The 24,053-nt window shown below is 37.7% G+C and overlaps 1 protein-coding gene and 1 long non-coding RNA gene across 7 annotated transcripts in view; one reads left to right on the forward strand and one right to left on the reverse strand.

Annotated features, from left to right (window-relative positions):
* The window catches only part of LOC134156630 (uncharacterized), a 39,155-nt gene extending 37,321 nt beyond the window's left edge, over positions 1 to 1,834 (reverse strand). Inside the window, exon 1 of the long non-coding RNA XR_009961983.1 lies at positions 1,475 to 1,834. This is a non-coding gene — a long non-coding RNA (uncharacterized LOC134156630). The remainder of the gene's footprint in view (positions 1 to 1,474) is intronic.
* ZNF507 (zinc finger protein 507) lies at positions 570 to 23,601 on the forward strand. 6 transcript variants are annotated; one of them, XM_062604868.1, is made up of 8 exons: positions 570 to 663; positions 4,236 to 6,367; positions 7,502 to 7,607; positions 14,168 to 14,282; positions 16,605 to 16,709; positions 19,703 to 19,837; positions 19,965 to 20,330; positions 21,589 to 23,601. In XM_062604868.1, exons 2-7 carry the CDS (start codon positions 4,241 to 4,243, stop codon positions 20,320 to 20,322), a joined length of 2,946 nt encoding a protein of 981 aa, XP_062460852.1. In that variant the 5' UTR covers positions 570 to 663; positions 4,236 to 4,240; the 3' UTR covers positions 20,323 to 20,330; positions 21,589 to 23,601. The 6 variants fall into 6 exon arrangements, 4 of the variants coding, with proteins under 4 accessions (XP_062460852.1, XP_062460850.1, XP_062460853.1 ...); XM_062604866.1 differs by having other exon boundaries at positions 591 to 700; XM_062604867.1 differs by lacking the exon at positions 570 to 663 and adding an exon at positions 1,237 to 1,574.
* The last annotated feature ends 452 nt before the right edge of the window (positions 23,602 to 24,053 follow it).

Here is a 24,053-nt window from a genome sequence, read left to right on the forward strand (position 1 = left end):
CAACACACCCAACTGTATACACCTCAATACACCTCAAGCCTCTTTCTGGAAATGAACATTGGATGTTATTTGCTATGACCTGGCCATGAGCAACTTCCAAAGCCCATTATCGTTCCAATTTTTCGGTTTAAATGAAGCATCTCATAAATTCACTGCATTTCTGGTGTGCAGCTTCTCCAGGTGCCCCTAACATGCAGTGCACACTTTCACCCCCATATTTACAAAATCACAGACTGGTTTTGGTTGAAGAGACCTTAAAGCTCATCCAATTCCAACCCCCTGCCACTGGCAGGGACACCTTCCACTAGACCAGGCTGCTTATTCCTGATAAACTGCTAAACCTTCTTGGCAGCTCTCTGCACTTCACACTCTGAAACATTTGCATTGACTTGCCATTTTTAGACCCAAAATACGGGGTCTGTGTTGTTATGGGTTCTTTAACTGCAACTGTTTATCCTTCTAAAGTTGGGCTGGAAGGAAGCAGCTTTATGGGGACTCTACCATTTCTGAAGCACACGTTGACTATAGCGGCGCCCGCGCTCGTCTCCGTGGCAACGGCGCGGAGGCAGTGGCGCGGCGGCAGGCACCCGGAGGTCACCTGATCCGTGACCGCCGGTCACGTGATACGGGCTCCATCGTCGCCATCTTGAAGCTGTGGCCGGGGTAAGGGACAAGACCGCTTTTTACCGTCGTTACCCAGGTAAAAGCCCGGGCGGGCCCGCAGGACACCGGGGTGGGCAGCGGCTTGGCAGCCGGGCGGCAGGGAGGGTGCGAGGCTCGGCGGCGGGCAGGCCAGCCGGCCGGCCCCAGGGCGGTGCGCCGCGCCGCAGCCCATGTGCAGAGCCGCGGGCGGCTGCGGCTCCTGGCAGAGCCTTCCCCGGGCCAGGCGGCGCCGGCCGCGGCCGCCTGCCTTCCCTCCTCACCGCACTGCCTCCCCGGTGGGACAGATCCCCGCGATCGCTTCCCTTCGCTTCGCTCCTCACCGCACAGCATCGCCTCCTCTGCGGGCCCGCTCCCCGCGAGCGCTGCGCCTATCTCTCCCTGTGGCGCCGGGCCCGCTGCTTGAGGCGAGGTACAAAGCGGCGGCCGCGTGGGGGGTGGCGGCAGAGGCGGAGGCGTCACGCGGGAGCGTATCGCCGGTCCGCGATGAGTCCCGTCCCCGAGCCTCAGTCTTGGGGTAAGGGTTCTGCGGTCGGGGGCAGGCAGCTGGCCGCTCGGAGCTCCTGCTGATGAAGTTCCCGTGGCCTCGGGAGCCGCAACGTGACCAGACCCGCCTTTCCCAGTAAAGCGGTTGTGTAAAGTGGTGGTTGGCTTTTCCTAGACCTAGGGGCATCTCGCCCTGTTCCTGCCGTGCTACTTGAGTGGGTGGGTGGCAGGGGTGGAACGGACCCCTCCAGCACACAGGCGTTCTCCCCTAGTCTGGGCCTTCCCCTTTGGGCCCCTTCATTATCCCCAGACCCCGTATTTTAGTTACTGTGTAGTTCTGTAAAGGCTATGTGCTGGCAGATCCACTTCCCAGGCTGAAGTTTTCTGTCATGGGAGGCTGAATCATCTTTGTTCCTGGTGAAAGCAAGGTAGTTGCTAAAATCCAGATAACCTTTGTACAATTCTTGTCGTCCCTGTAAAAATGAAAGCCTGCAGCAATAAGTGTGAAGCTTACTGTAAACAAAGGATGACATAACACATATATACAATGTAGTTACCCATTTGATAACTACGTCTGCTACAGGCATTCCAGGTCAATACATCTGAGCGTACTCTGCTTTTGCAGTGTGCACAGGCACAAAAATCCGTTTTTGTCTATGCCCATGGCAGGGGGGTTTGAAACAGATGGTCTTTAAAGTCCCTTCCAAACCATTCTGTGATTCTACTCCGTCTGCATTTTTGACAGAGCAGTAGTGTATGTGGCAGCATATTTCTTTTATGATCTGTCTAGGATTTTTCCTCATAGTTTCTGTGCTGCTTTCAGATGAAAAAGGTAGAGGAAATATGTGCCTATTCAGCATTAGTTACAGAACTTTAAAACTACCAAGTACAATTGTAAGTAGCACCATGTGCTTAGAATTTTCCTTAAGTCATTCTCAAATTGAAAATATTTCAAGTAGACATTATTCCTTTGAGTGCTGCATGTAATGTTAAATCTGCTTTCAGGGGAAAAAAAACAGTTGTTTACTCTTCAGAATAGCTTTTAAACGTATTACAGCCAGTATGAAACAAACAGCAAAGTATTTTTGTGTAACTAAATAGGACAGTTTTCAAATAATGGCCTTAAACTTATTTTTAGTTAAAATATAGTTGGAGATACTGCAGGAAGGGATATAATTTTTCTTACCCACAAAGACGAGAGTTAGTCATTCAACATTCTGTGCCAAGCACATAATGGAAATAGGAGCAGACATGCACATTGAGATATCTGCTGGTTTATATTTTAAGAGTTAGATACTTGGATGTTTCAGTTTAACAGTAACTCTGTGGATACAGACATTGATTCCTATTAATAAAACAGTACTGAACTTGAATTAAATAAGCAGGCTATTTGGTATATTCTTGCATAAAATTATACTTTTTGGGTTTAAATTTTTTTTTTATTTTCTACCTCCTGCAATTGATCTGCTATCACAGTGCAGTATTGATCATTTTTAGTCTGCTTACACAGGTCCAGCTAAAGGTATAAGAGGTATAAGGTATAAGTAGCTTAGTTTTCTAGTTATCCAGCTGCCCTATGGTGCTATTTCTATTTTATTAATTTTTCATTTTTAATGCTGATCTTAGCCATTACCAAGTAAATAACTGTCAAACTAACACTGTAAAATAATAACTTCTTTAAAGATTCAGAATTGACAAATATCGCTGCATTTTAAACTTGAAATATTTTACATGAGTGTATGAGGTGTGAATGCTACTAACATTGGTTATAGTGGTACTTCTGATGATAACCTGAATTGTAAGTTGAATGGCAAAGGAAGGTAACATGAGTAGTTCTGCCAAGAATTTTTATGTAATGGGAAAAGGGCACCATAGAACCCACTCTCACGTGTCTGTTCATTACACTGCTACATCCAGAAGTCGGAAAAAGTGGATTTTATGGGTCTCTAGGATCAGTTCTGGAAGTTCTGGTTTGGCTTCTGTATCTCTCTTGGGGGAAAAAAAAAAAAAATCTGTATGAAAGAGCTTGAGATACATTTTCAAGGATGACTGATAAATATTTGTCATTCCTTTATGTTCTATATTTTATATACAGAATGTAAAAACATATGTTGTGTATAAGCTATGTGTGTATATATAGTGAAACTTGTCTAGGTTATTTTTAGACATTTTTTCAGAAGTAAATTTCACTGTAAGACTTTTTGTCCAGCTCCTGCACCCCTCACCCCACAGCTTTGCCCACATCACAAAGTATGTTTCATGGAAGTTTATCCATGTTGGTTTCTAATTTAACCTCCAGCAGTACCACATACTGCCTGTGGTTTATAGTTAGGTATTTTTAAAGGAAGTGTAAGTGGAAATAGCTATTTCCTGTAGCTTTCCCTCAAAACAGAAAAAAAAATTAGTCTTTGTAACATTCATGGCAATTGATTTTCCCTACAATTAAGGAATTGTAGAAAAAGCTAAAATTAGTAGCTTTTCTAGAAAATGACATTTATAATAAGAAGTATGATTTAACATTTGAATGATCTTTAATATAGTGAAATGACTAATACAAGCAATTACCAGAATTCCTTTCTTTTTCTAACATTTCAAGGAAAAATTGCTTATTTTTGTAAATTATGTTGTTGCAAATTGTCATTTGCTATAGGACACGTCAGTGCAAGTATGTTGGGAATACATTTTCATATCATCATGGCTTTTAAACATAAATATGCCAGTTACTATTGGTTGGTATATTTAAGCGTCTAGCATTCAAATGTGTAGTCTTTGTAAAGAAAAAGGCAATAGCTGTGACAGTACTAATCAGCCTAAACATGAAAAATATATATCTTGCCCCTGTACAACTTGGAGCCAGGCAGTTATAGGCTATCTTGGAATTACTCTGTCCAGCTGTATTGAACAGCATCCATGCTGTCCACTAAATGTTCTCAAAATCTTCGTCTGTATAGCCATTCTGAAAGTTTTTATAAAGGTAGTGGCATTAGGCTTCCATATTTAGTAGAGGATGAAATCTAAATAGTACTGGGTTGTATTTTTATTATTGTGCATGTATACATTTTAATTTTTTATAAACCACTTTCTTTTAGGTATTATGGAAGAAGGAAGCAGTGTTGCAGTATTGATGCCAAATATTGGGGAACAGGAAGCTGTGCTGATTTCTGAAGCAGTCATTGGCCCAACACTGCAGAACAGTGAAAATCAAAGAAAATGTAACACTGACCCACTAATCCATGTTATCCAGAAACTAAGCAAAATAGTTGAAAGTGAGAAGACACAAAGATGCCTTTTAATAGGGAAAAAACGTTCCCATACTAACGCTTCTGCGCAGTCCTTGGACGCAGATGATCTTTGTGAAATCCCAGCTAAAGCAATTGAGCTCTCTGTTTTCACAGCTAAAAAGACTGAAGAGCTACAAGCAGATTACTTTGTGACTGAATGTCTTCCACAAAGCAAAAAAAATGTGATGTGCTACCAATGTAGCCTGTGTAAGTTTCTATCACCCTCTCTCTTAACACTACAAGAACATATAAAACAACACGGGCAGAAAAATGAAGTGATATTCATGTGCTCAGAATGTCATTTTGCTTCCAAAAGCAAAGAAGATCTTGAATCCCACTTCCAAAGTTGCCATGAGAATGGTGGTAAAAATAACACCCAGACAAAAGTGCAGCAGTGTGTAAATGTCACAAGTTCATTTTTGAAAGGGACAGTGGAAGGAAGTGTCAAATCAGGGGCTGATCAAACAGGAAATCTGAAAGGTAAAGATACAACTCCATCTACTCAGAGGCCTGAAATGGGTAGGAGAAAATGGTATACTTACGAGCAGTATGGCATGTACCGGTGTTTAATTTGTCGGTATACATGTGGTCAGCAAAGAATGTTGAAAACACATGCTTGGAAACATGCGGGTGAGGTTGATTGCTCCTATCCTATCTTTGAGGAAGAAAATGAAACTACCAACTTGTCAGAGGTAGTTGTAACTCCCACACCTCACAGCATGGATGCAGTTGTTCTCTCCTTGGAAAATAATGAACTTGATATCCAGAGTGAACCTTCTCTTCAGCTTCAGATTTGCAATTCTGAGCAACTGTCATGTAAATCGCCAGTAGGAGCAAATGTAAAAGAGGAAGAGATGTTAAATCAGTCTGTAGTACATTCTCCTACTACAGAGGTTTTAGAGGAGACTGTGTCAGATACAGAACCAGATAGTATGATAACTGATAGTCTGCTTTCATCAGCACAGAAAATCATCAATTGTAGTCCAAATAAAAAGGGTCATGTTAATGTAATAGTGGAGCGTTTGCCAAGTGCTGAAGAAAGTATCTTACAGAAACCTTTCTTGATGAACACTGACATTGAAATAGAAAAAAAAATGATCTCAGAGGAGTCCCACATTGCCTGTGAAGAACCTGATGAAGTTTATCATTCAGATCCAATTCAAGAAGTAGTAATAGGATGGAATAATACCGAAAAGAAAGATAATGAATTAAGCTCTAATAAAACCATACCAGCTGATGAAAATGTGCCGCCTGCACGAAGAAGGACAAATTCAGAGTCTTTACGACTACACTCATTAGCTGCAGAAGCTCTTGTTACAATGCCTATCAGAGCTGCAGAACTAACAAGTTCTAGCTTCAGGACTCTGACTGGAGAAGATGCTGTGGATGCAGGTGCAGGACAGGGAGAAGCAGATGGCCCAGGCATGACTCATTCTAAAGTGGCATCCTCACTTCAAGATGATTCAGTGGAGTTTAGTGACTTTAGCCAAGGTGAATGTGCAATAGTTGAGATACAGAAAGAAAGGCCAGAGTTATCAGAAGCACCAACTAAAATGGGCATCAGTATGTCACTACTCACTGTCATTGAAAAATTGAAGGAGAGGACAGATCAGAATGCTTCTGATGATGACATTTTGAAAGAATTACAAGACAATGCACAATGCCAAAATGCAAATGAGGCAAATATTCCTGGCAGTAACCTCGTAGAATATATACCTAATGCAGATCGACCCTACCGCTGTCGCCTCTGTCATTATAGCAGTGGTAATAAAGGCTACATAAAACAACACTTGAGAGTCCATCGTCAGAGGCAGCCATATCAGTGTCCTATCTGTGAACATATTGCTGACAACAGTAAGGATTTAGAGAGCCACATGATCAACCACTGCAAAACAAGAATGTATCAGTGCAAGCAATGTGAAGAATCCTTTCATTATAAGGTAAAGTTCTTTCCTGTGACTGTCTGTAATAGCTAAATAACGTATTTTGCTACCTTTTTAATAACTTGTCATTCCTCTTTCTAACTTAATTCAGCCTGACTTGATTGTCATTGCAGTTGGGGATTATTGCCAGCAGCACTTTCCAAACGTACAGTTCAGCTATAATTATTCTGCCTTACCCACTGAAATAAACTTGCTTCCTCACATAAGTTACTTTCCTGAAAACCATCTTATGGACATATTAATATCGTTGTTTTTCTGCCCACACGTACCAACTGCTGGAGGAAATGTATCAGATAACTACAAGTTGAAACTTTAAAAGAATGCTCAAACACATCCACTAGTTTTGAGTGTGTGCAAAAGTAATCATGGCACTTGGGAGTAACATGAGACACTTTGAAGCAGAAATTCTTTTATTTTTTTCCTCTTTATTGGTCTGAATGTTCTGTAGAACTGGAAGGTTACACACCAGAGCAGAATAGTGTACTTCTGCCATTTTTATAATTGCTATTTTAAGCTTGGTGAGCGTGTTCCTATATACTCAGTTCAGTAGTCAGGAATAGAGAGAATAAATATCTAGATGTACAACTGAAACTCTTGTAGGCAATGGTAGCGCAAATTCTCCCATATTTATTGTTGTTTAATCCTATTTTTAAAAAAATTTACAAGTAGGGTGGCAAAAGGCTCTATTTCCTCTCTCCTCCCCAGGCAAGTAGAAATGGGAATAACATATTCCTAAATCGCTAGGCAATATGAGGGTTGAGTCAGTTTTCACACAAGCCGTCGTCTAACCTCTAATCTAGTACTGCTTCTGGAGTATAATAATTTTGGAGGAAGAACTGTTTGCTACTTTTCTATGTGAATGAGGGGAGAAGGAAATTTATTTTCTAACAAAACACAAATCATATAATCCTCTCGGTCACTGGCATCATTCCTTTATGTTATTAGTTAATATTATTTACTTTGTTTTGTTTCTAGTAAAATTATGGGAGGGATAATCTATATATATGTTAACATCTAATTTATAAGAGTTTTCCTGAAAATTTAAGTAACAATTCACAATTGTTTGCAATATTTGAAGTGACCAGTGTGTGTTTGTAGTTTATATTTAAATGTAGGATATTGCTTTTTCAGAGCCAGCTACGAAATCATGAAAGAGAACAACACAGTCTTCCAGATATCTTTTCAGCAGCCACATCTAACAAACTAATAGTTTCCAACGAAGTAGATGAAAGAGAAGGTACTGTTTATATTTACACTTGGAATTAAAAAAGTCACTCATAACGTGACTTCTGTTTGTTATATATGTATAAAACTGGCTTTAAGATCTCATTTATGCTGAAATGTTTTCATGCTTTCCATAACTTTAAATGTATATTCTTTGTAGTGTGCAAAGCTTAGCTATAGTCTGTTTTAAGGTATCTTCTTACTGACATTTATTGGTAGGCAAGACATTTTCAGGCCCTGTAACTGGACATTGTATTTCTTGTGAAAAACAACTGGTATGAAGTATTACTCTGAATTTTTAATTAAAAAAAAAAATTTGTTTCCTTCATTCCAAATCACCTACAGCAAACAAAGGCTTTTTTGAAACTCACTGTGATAATGTAGTTTATTGTCAGTGTATATATACAGTACCACCATTCTGTGTTTAGAAATTTTCATTTAAGTGTAGTAATGTCCAAAATGCATCGTTTTAGACCTGCAGAGGCAAACATAAGGCATTCTAAAAATTCAACCTATATCTGTAATAGTTGCCAGAGTAACAGTAGGTATGCATTTTCTAATTGTTTAACTGTGTATTTGCTTATCACTTAAAATTGTGTGTGATTTAAAAACAACACGAGAAAACCCAAAACCATACCCTTGATGTCTTAAGGTAGTGAAATAGGCGGAAAACCAGCCAGATTTGGAAGTTTAGGAGAACATGTTTAAAATCCTTTTGAATATCCTGAAGGCCCAATATTTGTTATTTCAACTTGAATGCGTCCTCTTCTCTGGTGAGCTGAAGTTATTGAAAATATATACAGCACTTTTATTCTAAAGGTGACACTGTAATTACTAGTATTGTGCAATTTTAGAACACTGTGGAAAAATACTAGTAATTATATCACCTCTGAACAACTGTGGGCTGAAGTATTTCCATTTTGTGCCCTTAGCTCTTTTCTGTCCTAACTGTGGTCCCTTGTTCGTTTAGATACCAATATGTGCACTATAACAGTACTTAGACCACAACTGAAATTTCTGAATTCTACTCTCACCGCTACAGCTGATCAGTGACTGCGAAAGCATTCACTGATACTGATGGAACTACTTATGAAAAAGGGACTAATCAGCATGAGCCAGGGTGGACAGTTCAAACCACTAATGATTTGTATGAAGCAACGCTGTATATGTTGGACTAGAATGAGATCCTTACACTTGGCTTCTGTTGTCTTAGCTCACACTGCCTCTCTTTCGTTACCTTATCAGCCTCAGGTAAAACGAACCTTCCCAACTCCTTTTCAGTCTCATCAATACAGAAAGGATTTAAATTCAGATCTGTAGTGCTTGTTACATCCCTGAGACCAAAGCCTGAGAGAGCTATCTGAAGTCAGGAGAAGACAGGAAGAAGGCAAGAGAGGGTCTGCTGGTAGTGGGAATGTTTCCCATGAAGTAGTAGGATTTTTGCCTTCTGAAGAAATAGAATAAATGTTTTAATGGAAGTGATAGGAAATAAAACATTGTTAGTTTAGCCGAGTACAAATATCTGTGAGCACAACTTGGACTATTACTTTTGACCATGTTTTGTTTGTTTTAAACCAGTATTTTTATAAATGTCATGATACAGGAATATTACCTTGAAGTGCCTGAAACATGTTATATTCGGGGGAATACTGTAACTTTTGAGCTAAAGTCCTGTTAAGGTGACTGAAAGTCACGGTGCCCTTTCACTTTTGAAAATAGCATGTTTTAATGAGGTTGTTTTAGAGTTTATATCCTGATCTTGCAATTTAGCTTTCATGAAAGAGGAGCCTTGCTTGAGAAAACTGCCTGCTTTCAATTTAATTACTGTTGAGATTTTTCTTTAGTATTTTTTGCTTATTATTATCTTACAAAAGTGTTGCAGCCATGCACTTTAATTGATTGTTTACCCCACATGAAATTCAGTAATGTGGCTTGAATGAAAACAGTTCTCCTTTGAAACTTTTATTAACTCATACTTTGGAATGCTTAAATTATTTCAGAACCAATTTATAATCAAATTGCAACACTACTGCAGTACAGCGATCTCTTGTCAAACAGATGTCATCCCTATAAAGCAACACAAAACAAAGAAGTTTATGGCATAGCATCTGGTTATGTGAAAAATGCCTGAGCTGAACAGTTTCATTTCTTGTTAATGAAATAGTTTGTCCTAAAAGTCTCTTTATTCACCATGGTGGTACAATAAATTAAAAGGGAGTATTATGACACTGGATATGATCGGATTGTAAATGTCTAATAATGAAGGAATAGGGCAATAAGCAGCATTACAGGAGCACCTGTTACTACTGCTAGAACAAAGATCTGTCATTTCCATGCTCCCTTTTAAGAGGCCTGATATCCTCCATCCAGAAAGCAAAAAAGGCCCGGAACCCACAAGAAATAAACCTGTGGAAGGAGTAGGAGGTGGGACACACGACTGCTATTTTTCAACAGTGAGAGGTTATATGATGTATTATAATTTATGTACATTTTGTTGAAGGAATAAATCTAAAGTAGTGATTGGTATAAATAATTGCTCCTAAGTGTGTGCTACTGGGTGGTTAGCCACGTACACTATGCAATAGATAATATGTTTGCATACTGCTTTAAAAATCTCATTAGACACTGTTTTTTTTAAGCTGCCTGCCCAATAAAATACCAAATTTGTAACAGAAAATACATTTGGAAGCAGTTTATTCTAAAGCTGCAGAATTTAAGATGGAAAACCCATTCAAGTTTAGCATGCAGTAGCTTGACCTTCAGACAACCCCTGCTCTCCCATAGATCTGCAGCCGCATAAGTATCTTTGTATTCATTTGTGGTCTTCTGCATACATATGCATTCACAAAAGAATAATTGTGGAAGCCTAAATTCCATAGTCTTCAACTATATATTAAGATAGTTTTGATAATTTACATTAAATAGAAAAAAATAACCCAATAAATTTTACTATATGAGCATATTGTAGGAAAAAAACTGATATATTTTGCTTTAAGGTTGACTTGCAAAGACTGTATGTTATCTATTACTTCCATATTACTTTTAAGAATGCTAGAAGAGTGAGCACTATGTCATGTTTTAAAGTAAAAAATATAAAATATTCTTTCTGTTATCTTGGTACACACAGAATTATTCAGATTTTATTTCAGACTGTCTTTGTATTCAGATTGCTGTTTTATATGACATACTATATATTCTTCAGAATAACCTTCTGGGATTATCAGTCCTCCCCTAAAGTGCTGAATTTTGGAGGAAAAGTTTAATTATTGATAATTTTCCCTTACTAAATTAGCTTAAACAGAATTATTATCCCTCAGAATAATATAACTAGAACTTTTTTGGACATAATTCAGTGCCCACCTATTGGTGGAGGCAAAAATCAAAGTGAAAAGTTGAGCTTCCATTTTGGATGACACTCTTTCCACTGTTTTTTTTCTGCAATGTCTCCTTAGAAGAGTTCTACCGTAAAGATTGCTAAGTGTTGCTTTGATAATAAAAAGATTAAAGATTCCAGGTGGAGTCCAGCATCATTAAAAGGGAACTTCAGAACAAAATTATCTTTACAAAAACTGTTTAGTATTTTGGACTCAGGAGATGAAACTTCTGTTTTCAAGATAAACTCTATAGTTCCTCCTAAGCTCAGTCTGCTTGTCTTATTCCTCCCTTCAGGAGGTGATAAAGGAGGGGGTGTCAGTAAGTTTTTCTTACTCCAAACTGAAAGGAAGCTCATGGTATTTGGACCTAAGATGAGATGTGTCTGAAAAGTCTACTTTCTGTGGTTTTCAACAGTCACTTATTTCATATTTCAAGCTTGTGTGTCTTTACAAGTTGGAACAGTGGCAGACAAACCCTCCCCTCAGTGTGACATGGACCTCTTGGCCTTGACAAGATCCCTTCAGGATTCAGAATGGAGGGATCTTACCTGGGAAATCAGAACTTGCTTTTCTAGGGAAGGGAAGTTATCCTTGGTTGGGGGAGGAACTGGGAGGCCTGGGAATTAGATCACCTGCTGGTATCACCAGAGTTCTTAAGGCAGTATCTACTAAAAAACATTCAGCTAATACAGCCTTTTCTGTTCGTCTAGGATCTTCTGATTTATCCTATTACTAGTAAACCTCTTCATAACACAAATTAATTTGTGCTGGATATGTACTTCACAGGAGCTTGAAGTTTCTGAAGTGTGTTTTTTGCAATATTTCAGCTTTACTTACTCCCACACATTATTTATTGAATTGTTTGTTTATTTTGGTTTGGGGCTGTACTTTAGTAATGATCTTTACCCACTGGAGATACTCTCTAAGGATTGATACCAGAGTTTCTTCAAAGCCCATGAAAGTAACTGAGAGTAATGGCTTGGCTGTTCAGGCAGATAGTTAAGAAATGGTGTAAAGATAAAATGAACTTAAGCACCTTACTTGTAGTTACTTCACTTTAGCTAGTGAAGAGGTTAGATGCAGGAAGAAAGCCCTGTGATTTTAGTTTGATGTTTCTTTTGGTGGTAGTCCTGACTTAAACAGCTCCAACCTTTGTGTTCCTCCATGTATCTGCTGTTCCTTCATTTGGGGAGTGTGTGAAGGCTGCATAATAGGTTGGAATGGAAAAGAAGCATAGAAAATACCATCCCTCTTCTCATATGTTTATATTTTAACCCATATCAGTTCCATTGTTCAGTAAGTGAGCAGGAATAAGGCTGTTTAAGTCTATACACTTACATCTCAAAAATATTCAGACTGTGCACTTGTGAGCATACATTTTCCTATGTTAGATTAGTCATTAGTCTTTGTCTCTGCAGCCATTAATTTTTCAAGAGTCTTTTTCATTCTGGAAAGAAAAAATGATTTTTGTTACAATTGCTTTTTAGTAATTTGGAGAAGTTCTGAATTATTTCTTCTCACATCTGATCAGAATCTTTTTTTTTCTTTCTTTTTTGATGTGCATATATGTGGGAGGGATAGAGAGGATTTAGATGCTTTGGGAAGACTTCTGCTTTTTTGCCAGTTTGAAAATTACAGAATCACAGAATCATAGAATAGTTAGGGTTGGAAAGGACCTTAAGATCATCAAGTTCCAGCCCCCCTGCCATGGGCAGGGACACCCCACACTAAACCATATCACCCAAGGCTTCGTCCAACCTGGCCTTGAACACTGCCAGGGATGGAGCATTCACAACTTCCCTGGGCAACCTATTCCAGTGCCTCACCACCCTTACAGTAAAGAACTTCTTCCTTATATCCAATTTAAACTTGTTCTTTCTTAATGCTCTTCTTTTCCTTTCCATTCTGGAAAGCAGTGAAACTCCTGGGGTCAGCAGTTCTCACATTTTAACACCTTTTGCTGGTTTTTAACCCAAAAAGAAGTGTCTGCATAGTGAGAAAGAATGTGTTTCCTAAAATTTTAGTAGTTCTAGTAAATGGTAGGGTAAATGCAGAACAGCATGCTAAATAAATGATGCCTTTATTATTTCTATGTCCATTGCCAGTTTGCTCCAGATACTTTAAAAGTATTTAATATTTGCAGATATTTAAAAGTATTGCTTTTAAATGTTAATTCATGTGAATGAGGTGGGCTGATGCTAACCTTATGAAGTTTAACCATGCCAAGTGCAAGGTCCTACACGTGGGTCGGAGCAATGCCAGGCACAGCTACAGGTTGGGCAGAGAAGAGATTCAGAGCAGCCCTGCGGAGAAGGACTTGGGGGTGTTGGTCAATGAGAAACTTAACATGAGCCGGGTTCAGTGTGCACTCACAGCCCAGAAAGCCAACTGTATCCTGGGCTGCATCAAAAGGAGCGTGACCAGCAGGTCAAAGGAGGTGATCCTGCCCTTCTACTCTCCTCTTGTGAGACCTCACCTGGAGTATTGTGTGCAGTTCTGGTGTCCTCAACATAAAAAGGACATGGAACTGTTGGAACAAGTCCAGAGGAGACCACGAGGATGATCAGGGGACTGGAGCACCTCTCTTACGAAGACAGGATGGGAAAGTTGGGGCTGTTCAGCCTGGAGAGGAGAAGGCTGCATGGAGACCTCATAGCAGCCTTCCAGTATCTGAAGGGGGCCTGTAGGGGTGCTGGGGAGCAACTTCATTAGGGACTGTAGTGATAGGACAAGGGGTAACGGGTTAAAACTTAAACAGGGGAAGTTTAGATTGGATATAAGGAGGAAATTCTTTCCTGTTAGGGTGGTGAAGCACTGGAATAGGTTGCCCAGGGAGGTTGTGAATGCTCCATCCTTGGCAGTGTTCAAGACCAGGTTGGACGAGGCCTTGGGTGATACGGTTTAGTGTGAGGTGTCCCTGCCCATGGCAGGGGGGTTGGAACTTGATCATCTTAAGGTCCTTTCCAAACCTAACTATTCTATGATTCTAGGCCAGGTTGGACAGAGCCTTAGGCAGCATAGTCTAGGGTGAGGCATCCCTGCCCATGGCAGGGGGTTGGAACTGCATGGTCTTAAGGTCCTTTGCAACCCAAATCATTCTATAATTCTGTGATGATTCAGTTGTGCTGAAATTATCATCTGACAACACCTTACAACACTGAATGTAACTCACTAAAATAATGGATTTTGTTTCACATAGGAAACAAGTCTTCAGTTCAGAAACTGTATAGATGTGATGTATGTGACTACACAAGCACAACTTACGTTGGTGTACGCAACCACAGACGAATTCATAACTCTGATAAGCCATACAGGTAACTGTCTTAATTATTGCTAATGCCACATGTCTGGTTTACTTGTTTTAATTAAAAAGGTTACTTAATTGCTCATGCAGTTTTGAAGATATTATTAAAAAATTCCGATTAACTTAATTTTACTGCATTTTGATGAATCTGCACTTGCTGGTTGACTCACACTTATGTTATTAAGGTTTGCTGAGTTTTCCAGGACACATCTGTGACCATAGCAGTCTACCTCTGGCTTTCAGTTTGAAGCACTCAGATGTGAAAAGGGAAGTTAATTACATTGTAATATTGAACTTTGGCCAATAGTAATAATATATTTGTCAAATTCCTTGCACACTTCAGTTCATTTTGTATTTGCTTTATTGCAAAGTGTTCCTTATTGTTATCTGGTTACTTTTTACATTGGCTACTACAGACTGTAGCAAAATTCTGCCCTTTGTCGTGTCACCAATCCTCTCTTCTTTTTCACAGGTTTCAAGCAATAGTAATACACTCATTTAGGCTCATATTTTATAACTTTTCTACAAGGATGTTATATGGATTTATATACAACTTTGATATCTAAAGTCACGTGCAATACTGTAGGTCATGTCCCCAGCAGAAAAATAAATCACGCATTTTTCTATTGGTTGCTGCATAAATTCCTGCAAATTCAATTTGTGCTACTTTAGTGTGGATCTCTGTCCCTCTCTAGTGGCTAGAAAATAGATCTGAATTAATAGAATTTTTGAGCTAATATACTTCTGTCTTTTTAAATACAAATGCTGGAAACTGAACACCTTGAAATGCTGAGCTCAGCCAGGGTCTTTCTCTTTTGGATAAACAAACCCAGAAGACACGTTGTATTTTGATTTGTACATTATAATGATATCCCATAATACTAACAAAAATTTGCAAGATATTTGCTCAGAGAGCAAACGTGGAATACAAATAAATTTCTTTTTTTTCTCCTCAGAAACATCCCTATTGCTGTTACTTGTTACTTAGAAGGGTTGGAACAGCAGATACTGTAGAGTGTCTTGTAAATGGTAGTTTTCTGAATTGGTGTTAGCCAGCTTGTTTGATTTAGGAACACTTGAAAATTTTCCACTGGTGGTATGAACTGCTGCATACTAAATTTAAATTTACTGATCTGGCTTGCTTTTCTTGTGATTTTTTCATAAACCCCATAGGCAAATCTACAGGCCTGGTAGGATACTTAAGCCACAGCCTAATAAACATAGAAATCCAGTATTATGGTATTTCTCCTTTTGAAACGTGTTCCTCAAGTCTTTCATAGTATGAAGTAGCAACCTATAACGCTGCTGCCATTTTTATACCTGCAAACATATTTTCTTATTATTCTGAGAAAAAATGTTGGAAATTAAACTGCAAAGCTTCCAATGATGCATTTTTGTAGATTTGAACCTTCTGGATTTTAATACTGCAAATTAAGACCTTTAAAAAATAAAGCGAGTAATCTCAAGTGAAGTATCCTGAAGTCTCAGGCAAGACTTAAAATTGGACAGATTACCATTTCAAAAGAAGAAACAACTGAAGAGCTAACAACTATGCAGAGTCTGAGCTGAGCATGATGGCTTCTGTATATTACACACAAGAAGCTTGTGTGGTAGTATACTGTTATTTATTAATATATACAGTATACTGTTTATTTATGAATAGCATGGTATTTTGTGTGATACTTTGGGATCTAAATCTACATCGACTGGTTTATGTATTGTTTTACACAAAGAAACTGTGACAGAAGTAAAATATTTAAGACAGCATGATGTGACACATTTCTCTTAGAGCATTTGAATCTAAATATGTTGGTCTTGTCCGTTTTAGGACAAGAAATGCTCTGAAACTTAGTCATTTCATTACTAAATAGTTTGGCTTTTAAAATGTCATGAGCAACATGGCTGTTGCATTAAGCATAACCTGTGTTCTTGAGGAACAAGACTGACTTTTGAATACACTATGTCCCCTATAGCTCCTATGGCCATATTCTGCCTTGGTATAACACAGCCAAGCAACTTGCATCAGGGCTGCACTGACTCCAGTGCATCCTGATACTTCATTACGCTTACCAGCTTCAGTAGAGGTGCACACGATAATATCAGGAAGGAACACAGACCATATGTCTCCTCAAAGGAGAAGGCTTTTTTGGCCTGTAAATGATTCTCATTGTCCAAAACCTGAAAGTTAATGCCATCACTTGAATTTCTGTGAATATTGTTATGTCTTTAACTATAGTCTTTCCAGATATCTTTGCTTTCTTACAGATTTTTATTTCTGGAATAGTGTTAGCAGTTAACTGTCAGATTAGTTTACTTCTTCTTGTCTCTTTAGATGTCGAGTGTGTGACTTCGCCACCACAAACATGAATAGCTTGAAATGCCATATGAGGCGCCACCCCCAGGAGCATCAGGCAGTGCAGCTAATGGAACAGTACAAGTATGTAACAGTTCTCTTTTGGCAAACAGCCGTGACAGTGATTTTGTTATGTTAAGATACAAAGCAGAGTTCAGATTCTGTTCTTTTCCCTCCTAGATTCATTATTTGTTCCAGTAACTTTTTTTCTTTTTTTGAGAGAGAGAGGGAGAGGGATTTGATGTGGCATTCCAAGGTGATCTTTATGCTTACTAATTAAACATATCCATGACCTCCCTCTGGACCAGCAGTCAGCTTTTTCTTCCAGAATAGGGTGGTTGCATATAAACTGCTTATTGCAAACGGTTTCTGGACTGTGTTAATTACCAAAGCATGCCTGGATTTGTTTGGGAGAATGTATGTGCCAAAATCATGCCAGAGCACTTCTAACGTTTAATGTTATACATTGTTAAATGCCAGTACCCAGGAATGTTCTCTGGCTTTGTTTAATATTCTAGTCTAGGCACAGCCTTTGCATGTACATATTAGTTAGAATCCAGATTGGCATCACACTGCCCTAGTTAAGAACTAGTATGAACAGTCATTATGTTTAAATGATGAGTGTCCTTTATATTCTGTCCATAGGTATGGATATATATAGATACAGATATATGAGAAAGTTGGCACAAATATGTATATTAATTTGCAAAAAAAAAAAAATAAAAACTAGGAAAGGAAAGTAAATCAGGAATATATTGAATATTCTGACAATTCTGAACATTTCTTAATGGAATATTTTAAAGACAATAGGAAGAATCCAAATAAGGCACATTCATCTAAGGGTTTCTTCTCAAGAAAATCCGCTCTTACAACTTCAGATTCCTTCCACTGCCTTTTTCCCCGAAACTATTACTAGTAGCACTAAATTCTATTTGCTCTGTTGCCATACTTCCTACTGTATTGCTGAATGCTGTTAGTATTACCAAAGATTACTGCAAACCTCCACACTTTGGTCCCTGCATCCCCAAGGAAATAGTCTATCCAAAGCTGCAAGGTAATTGTTTCCTCAGTAGATCAGTTTAGGATACTTGAACAGTTAAGTTCAATAATTCAACAGCAGGTCAACCTGTTGAGCAAGTCATAGTATAGAATTGAAAGGGTTCTACTATCAGACTCTTTGGTAAATAGTTTTGTTTCTCTGGGAATGTCTTGCATAGAGTGTAACTGTGTATTAAGTATGTGATCATAAAGTGTAATGCATCATGCTAAAAGCTGATGAGTTTCTGTGTTCTCAGCAAAGTAAATCTGATTAGTACATCACCTGAGCAAATTAATGTATTTTAAAAAATGAGACTAATAAAAGGGGATAAAAACAAACACTGAACTGTTGCTTAATTTCCTGTGTTACCAACCCACTGACCAGTGACTGGTGCAGAAAAATCATATATATAATAAGATTAGTAGAATACACATGCACATAGAGTGGAATTAAGATATTGATCTTTGTTTTGAAAAAAAAATATAATTTTATCTATAAATTAACTATAAGGTCTGCCTTTTATCTTACTTTTACGATGCCACTATTTTATAACAGCCTTATTAGAAATATTAAGACTCTCAACCTGAGAAGGAACATATAAGGCTTCAAATTATAAGGAAAAGAGGAAAATAGGATTGTACATTCCAAATCAGATAAAAGAGAAAAGTGAGCCAGAATGATATGCTTATTGTTCCCCAGCAGGACAGAATTATCTTGCTACATAAGCAAGGTAATGTACCATGCCTTCACCTAACTTGTGAGATTTGTGCTGTTCTCCACAATCTTCTGCTAAGCAGAAATAGTTTCCTGTATATGATTATTTGCAAGGCATTTAAGGACTATATCCTACCATCATTAAGAGAAGTCATAAAACCTCACTGAATTGTAGTGTATAACACAGTTTTACATAGGCCTTCTCATGTTTCCAGGTTATATTTCTGGAAAGGTCTTAAAAATATACAAAAACTGACTAGAATAGTAGTCATTTTAACAGACTGATCATAATGTAACATACTGGGATCACATTGCTTGAGCAGAAGACATCCTCTCATTGAGGAATGAGACAGACTGAGATGCATTCCTAGGTATAATTTATTAGAAGAAAGTCACCTTCAGATCTTTTCCATGTGATTTGAGAAACAGAAAACTTCCAAAGTAGCAGGTAGCTAAACGAAGTAGCTTCTTTATCCAAAAGACAAGGAGCTCCATCCTCTTTACCATGAATACTGTTCTGCTCTGGACTGTTCTGCTCTGGCGTGATGTCATGGAGTATCACTCATTCCTTTCATGCTGACATAACTATCATGAAACACTTGTGAAAAAAACGTGGATGTATGTTCATGTATGAAAAGGGTACCATGGGATTTGATCAGTCTTGGATTATTTGTATCCATAAATACACCACATCTGTATATAAATGAGACTTGTTCTTCAAGGTTTTGTCCTTTACTGCATAAGGCAGTGTTTTATAGTCTTGTGGTACCCAAGCTGATGGAAAACTCTATAGACAAAATTGACACCTGTCTGAATCTCGACCTGTGAATATATTCAAAATCTGACTGGATGCTGTCTTCAGGATCTCAAAAGGTCCCCATGCAACTTCAGCAAGTCTGTGATCCTTAAATAAACTAATATATGCTACTTAATTAGTTCAGTTTAAATTACCAGTTCTAATTACACAGCTGCTTGGTTCAGAGCAATAGCAAAGAGAGCTCATGACCTGCCTGACAGTGTACTCTCTGTTTCTGCAGTCACCAGAACTGTTGCATTTTTGCAGTATTTAAACAGGCCAAACAGATAAGATTTTCATTCAGCTGCTTAAGAAGTCAGAAAGAGCAAACTTAAAAATTCTCAGACTCTAAAAATAGTCTTAAATTTCAGGATGAAACTGCAAACTACCTCAACCTAATAATGAAACTGAAAGCGTGACCAAGATTTTTTTCTCATCCTTTTGGAAGAACTAATCCATTGCTAAGCTAATAAAATTTAACTTCTAAATGTTTCTCTTTCTCCTTCTCTACTTGATTTTTTTCCTCAGATGTTCTCTCTGTGGATATGTATGTAGCCATCCTCCATCCCTGAAGTCCCACATGTGGAAACATGCAAGTGACCAAAATTATAACTATGAACAAGTGAACAAGGCTATTAATGATGCAATTTCGCAAAGCAGCAGGTACGTCTGATTTACTTTCAAGCCCTATCATCTAGAGTTTTCACATGACCCAGCTCTGATCCAAAATAAAGTTCCTGTCAAAAGCAACAACTGTATGTTTGATATTTGTTTGGTTTTGTTATTTCAGGTTTCAAGGACAGCTTCCTGACAAAACATTATTAGAAGGCACAGATGAGAGTACAATATCTATACTAGGAAGTTCAGACAACTTGGTGTCTTTTACAGAGTCTGTTAACCAGACTACAAACGAAATTTCAGGTTCTGATGAAAAGCCTAACTTGATGAATACCTCATGCAGTTTAGAAAAGAGCTCCACTCTACCCCCCCTTGGCACAGAATACTGTGTTCTTCTCTTCTGCTGCTGCATTTGCGGTTTTGAGTCTACCAACAAAGAAAATCTGCTGGATCATATGAAAGAACATGAGGGTGAAATCATAAATATCATTCTAAATAAGGACCACAGCACATCCCAGAGCACAAACTAGGAGAAGCAGTAAGTTAAAAAGAGGGTTTCCTAGATTGAATATTTTCTTTGTTTGCTTAAGAAACTTGCTAAAGAGAATTGCAAGCAAAACTCGATTTCCCATCCTGAGTCCTTGTTTCAGTAGGAGTACAATATTTTAACGAGGGATTGATGAGTCAGTTAAGAGATAAATTTAGGGAGTGGGGAATAGAATGATTCATTTTAACCTGCTGTTTCTGTATATGGTGCCAAGAACATAAGATTCTTGAGGTTTTTTTCTCTTATTGTCAGGTACTAGTCAGTAATAAGGCATTAGCACAGTACGTTCAAACCCAAAGGTATGAAAGCTTTGTATTAACTGGAAAGCTTTTTCCTTCCTCCTTTGTTGTTTTCCAAGTATTTCAGCAAGCAACTTTTTTACCTCTTTTTTTTGTTTTTTTTTGTTGTTGTTGTTGTTTTTTTTAAACTACCAACAGACCAGATAAAAATTTTACCGTATGATCTCACAAACCCCCACTGCCTTGATTCTTGGCGGCAGGGAGAGTTTCGTTTCTTCCCATCTATTTTTAAGGCCTTACAAACTCCAAGGCATCCTTCAAAAAAGACTGCTATCCTTTCTATTGATTTAGAGCAGCAGGAGCTGAAGAGCCTGGAAGCATTTTGCTAATAACTATTTGATTGGATCCTAACTAAACAAAAATCCTATCTTTTGAATTGATAGTAGGTGAAAGATTCTTTATAATAATGACCTGCTGTTTCTTAATGGTTTTCTTGACACATTCAGCAAATTCTATGACAAAAAAAAAGCTCATCATATGTCATTTTTAATTTGTGGTGATTACTTTGCAGTCTGTATGAGCAATGTGCTTTAATGAGAACAAGATAGTAACAGTAATTGCCACAAGGGGATGTAGATTAAACCTATGTAGGTTACTAAAGATGTAGGTGAGCACAAAGTGCATTTTTAAGCAAAGCTTACATGCTTTTGGAGTTCTTTGAAATTCCACTGGCTGTCTAAATTGCCCATTTGTCTGGCAGAGCTGTAACTGTAGAAATAATTTGCTCAAAGATAGAGTAATCTTTCTGTAGAAAATAATATTTAAAAAAGCAAACAATATTTTAAGAAAAAACTGTATCCAGTCACTTGTAGAATAAATTTTACTAGTGCATATAATAAGGATTCATGAAGGGAAGTAGGGATTGTTTTCTAAGAAAAAAAAAAGAAAGCTTCTAAAATGACAGTGCCTTTCTTTTTTTCTTTTTTTCTTTTTTTTTTTTTTTTTTACAGTACAGCAGTTTGCAGTAGAAGACGTTCATCTCTCTATCAGTGGGGAATATTGTTATACTGGCTAATTACCTGGCAACTTTGTTGAGGTTATTTAAAAAGTTGGCTAGTTAAATTGTTGGAAATACATGCTTTGATAAAGTGAAGTAGTAGCATTTCCAAAGAGGCCCTTTAGGAGCCAGATTTAAACTTTCTAGTTCAGGCATGTATTTCTGCTTTTAATGACGGGCAGATGCACAGCAGCATGCCTAGTTCTTGACATGGGGATGTAGTTACCTGATTTTTAGTAGCTCGTTACTTAGAAAATTACTTACTCTTAGAAGAACAGTATTTCATGGTTACTTTATCTATAACTTTCTGCTAGCAGAAATAAGCTACAACTTTGAGGTGGCATATGTAGTGTACAGTCTATTGTGCTATTGCTGACTAGAAGTGGCATCCAAGAAGAAAACAATTCTTGTCACAACTTTATGAAGCAGCACAAAGGCACTAAGAGTCCAAGTACATTTGGTGATTTTTCTTTTGAAGTCATTTCCTCAATTTGACTTGTTCTTTTGGGTTAAATATCTATTATTTCATTAATAAATTGGATAGCAGAAAGTACACATTTTGCTTTAAAAATTGGTCAGGATATAATGTCAGAGCATTTTTTTGTCAGATATTTGAGATATTTTAAGTACATAAGTGATGTTGCTCAGCTAGTGAAAGATAAAAAGGTGAAAAACTTTTTAAACCAAGAAGGAGCTGGCAATGAAACAAGAGAGTACAAACAGTTCAAAACAGCACCCTTGAATCAAAATTATTTTCTGGTGTATATCAACCCACGCTTGCAGCAGTAAGTATAATGTGCCAGGAGTCTTTGTAGGGGGATTACAGAGCAGGATGCATGTATTCACAGTTGTTCTTTGCCATCCTGTTTCTTTTTTCTTTTTGACTATGTGTTCCTATAATGGTAGAAAGTTAGTTGATGCTAAAAACCATTATAAAACCCGTAACAAATGCCAACAAACAATTCCGTTCCACATGTACAGAGATTTATTTTTTTAAAAACTGTCTTCATGCTGCTTGCCATTAGCTACCCACTCACAATTCCCGTGGACTTTACCCGAAGTTCTGCATGTGAAGTAATTATAGACTTAGTTTTTCTGAAAGCAAACTTTTTTTGCTGTATTATTCCTCAGGTTATCTGCTTTGGAAAGCATATGGTTGGCTTGGTTGCATGTTCTGTAATGGGTTTTAGGCACATTTCAGTCACCAACACTGCAGTCTTCGCCTTTCTTTAAGCTTGTAAAATATTTTTGGACCTTCTGTCACAGTACTTTCAGATGATCAGCTATTCACTTGTCATTTGTTTCAATTAGATTTTATTCTGTGTTATAAACTGTAACTTGCAGCTTTAAATGCCTCTACTTCTACTAAAGAGAAAACTTACTTCATTCTACTCTGTACTGGTAAATAGGTGCTTATTTCATCTTTCTGATTGATACCTGGCCTGGAAAAATACAGTGGGGTTCAGTCAGTTACGGTATTTTCCTCTTCCAGAAGCACTTATTTAATCATTTTAAAAAAAATGTACAGTTGGTGCTCAAAGTAACATTTCTTAAGATATATTTAATAGAAATTTACATTTGCATTTGATATTCACGGACATGGGTACATGTATTTTTTTAAGAAAAGGTATTGTAACACTATGGCACTGCTTTTATAGCCAAAGTATAAAAAAATTAGAAAACTGACATGTAAAGACTGCAGTTCATTCTGATACTGTATGTTATTAAACAGGATGACTTTTCATTTTATGAGATTATCCAGCACATTAAGCTGCATGCCTTAAGCTCTCTCTAGGATTGTGTTCCTGATAGACGACTGTTTGGAACTATGAAGCAAAGTCTGTAGTACTACTTTAACTACCTTCTGAAATACTGTACAATGTTAGAATAATTTATTTTGCTTTACAGGAGTTTGTCACGTATTGACTTTAATATTGTATTTTGGTAATAAACTTCTTTTGTTAAACACTTTAGTCACTTTTATTTCACCTGTGTGAAATACAAATATGGAAAATTCAAACACTGAACCATGTTTAGAGACATGGGAACCTGTTTAAATCAAGACATATTTTAAATACTTGACTGCCATTTGTTGCTCATTGTTGTTATACTTTCAACACTGTTAACACAAGTTTTATAAAAGTAACTGTAGTGATGAAATATGATGCTATTAAGTCAAAAAGCCTGCACACAGTTATGATGGGACAAGGCTGAAGGACACATTTGCAAAGTTTCTTCATTATGAAGCTAGTGGGAATTTCTTCCCCAGTTTCAATGGAATGAAAGCTTTAGGCAGCTCTTTTCAGCGGTGAGTGAAGGTGTGGGTATTTCCAAACTGAGGCTGTAGTTGATGAGTTATTCTAATATGACTTAAGATTTACTCTTGGATACATTAACCACTATGTAAGGCAGTCTAAT

This window comes from Pezoporus occidentalis, unplaced genomic scaffold (assembly GCF_034315485.1).
Source record: "Pezoporus occidentalis ecotype Australia unplaced genomic scaffold, CSIRO_AGI_Poc_V1 ctg89, whole genome shotgun sequence".
Classification (NCBI taxonomy): domain Eukaryota; kingdom Metazoa; phylum Chordata; class Aves; order Psittaciformes; family Psittacidae; genus Pezoporus; species Pezoporus occidentalis.

Excerpts from the sequence above, each read along its gene's own strand:
- ZNF507 (XM_062604868.1), top strand. The coding sequence starts at position 4,241 with ATGGAAGAAGGAAGCAGTGTTGCAGTATTGATGCCAAATATTGGGGAA. Across the intron at positions 6,368-7,501 it reads AAGAATCCTTTCATTATAAG|AGCCAGCTACGAAATCATGA; the intron begins GTAAAGTTCTTT and ends TTGCTTTTTCAG. Across the intron at positions 19,838-19,964 it reads GCAATTTCGCAAAGCAGCAG|GTTTCAAGGACAGCTTCCTG; the intron begins GTACGTCTGATT and ends TTGTTATTTCAG.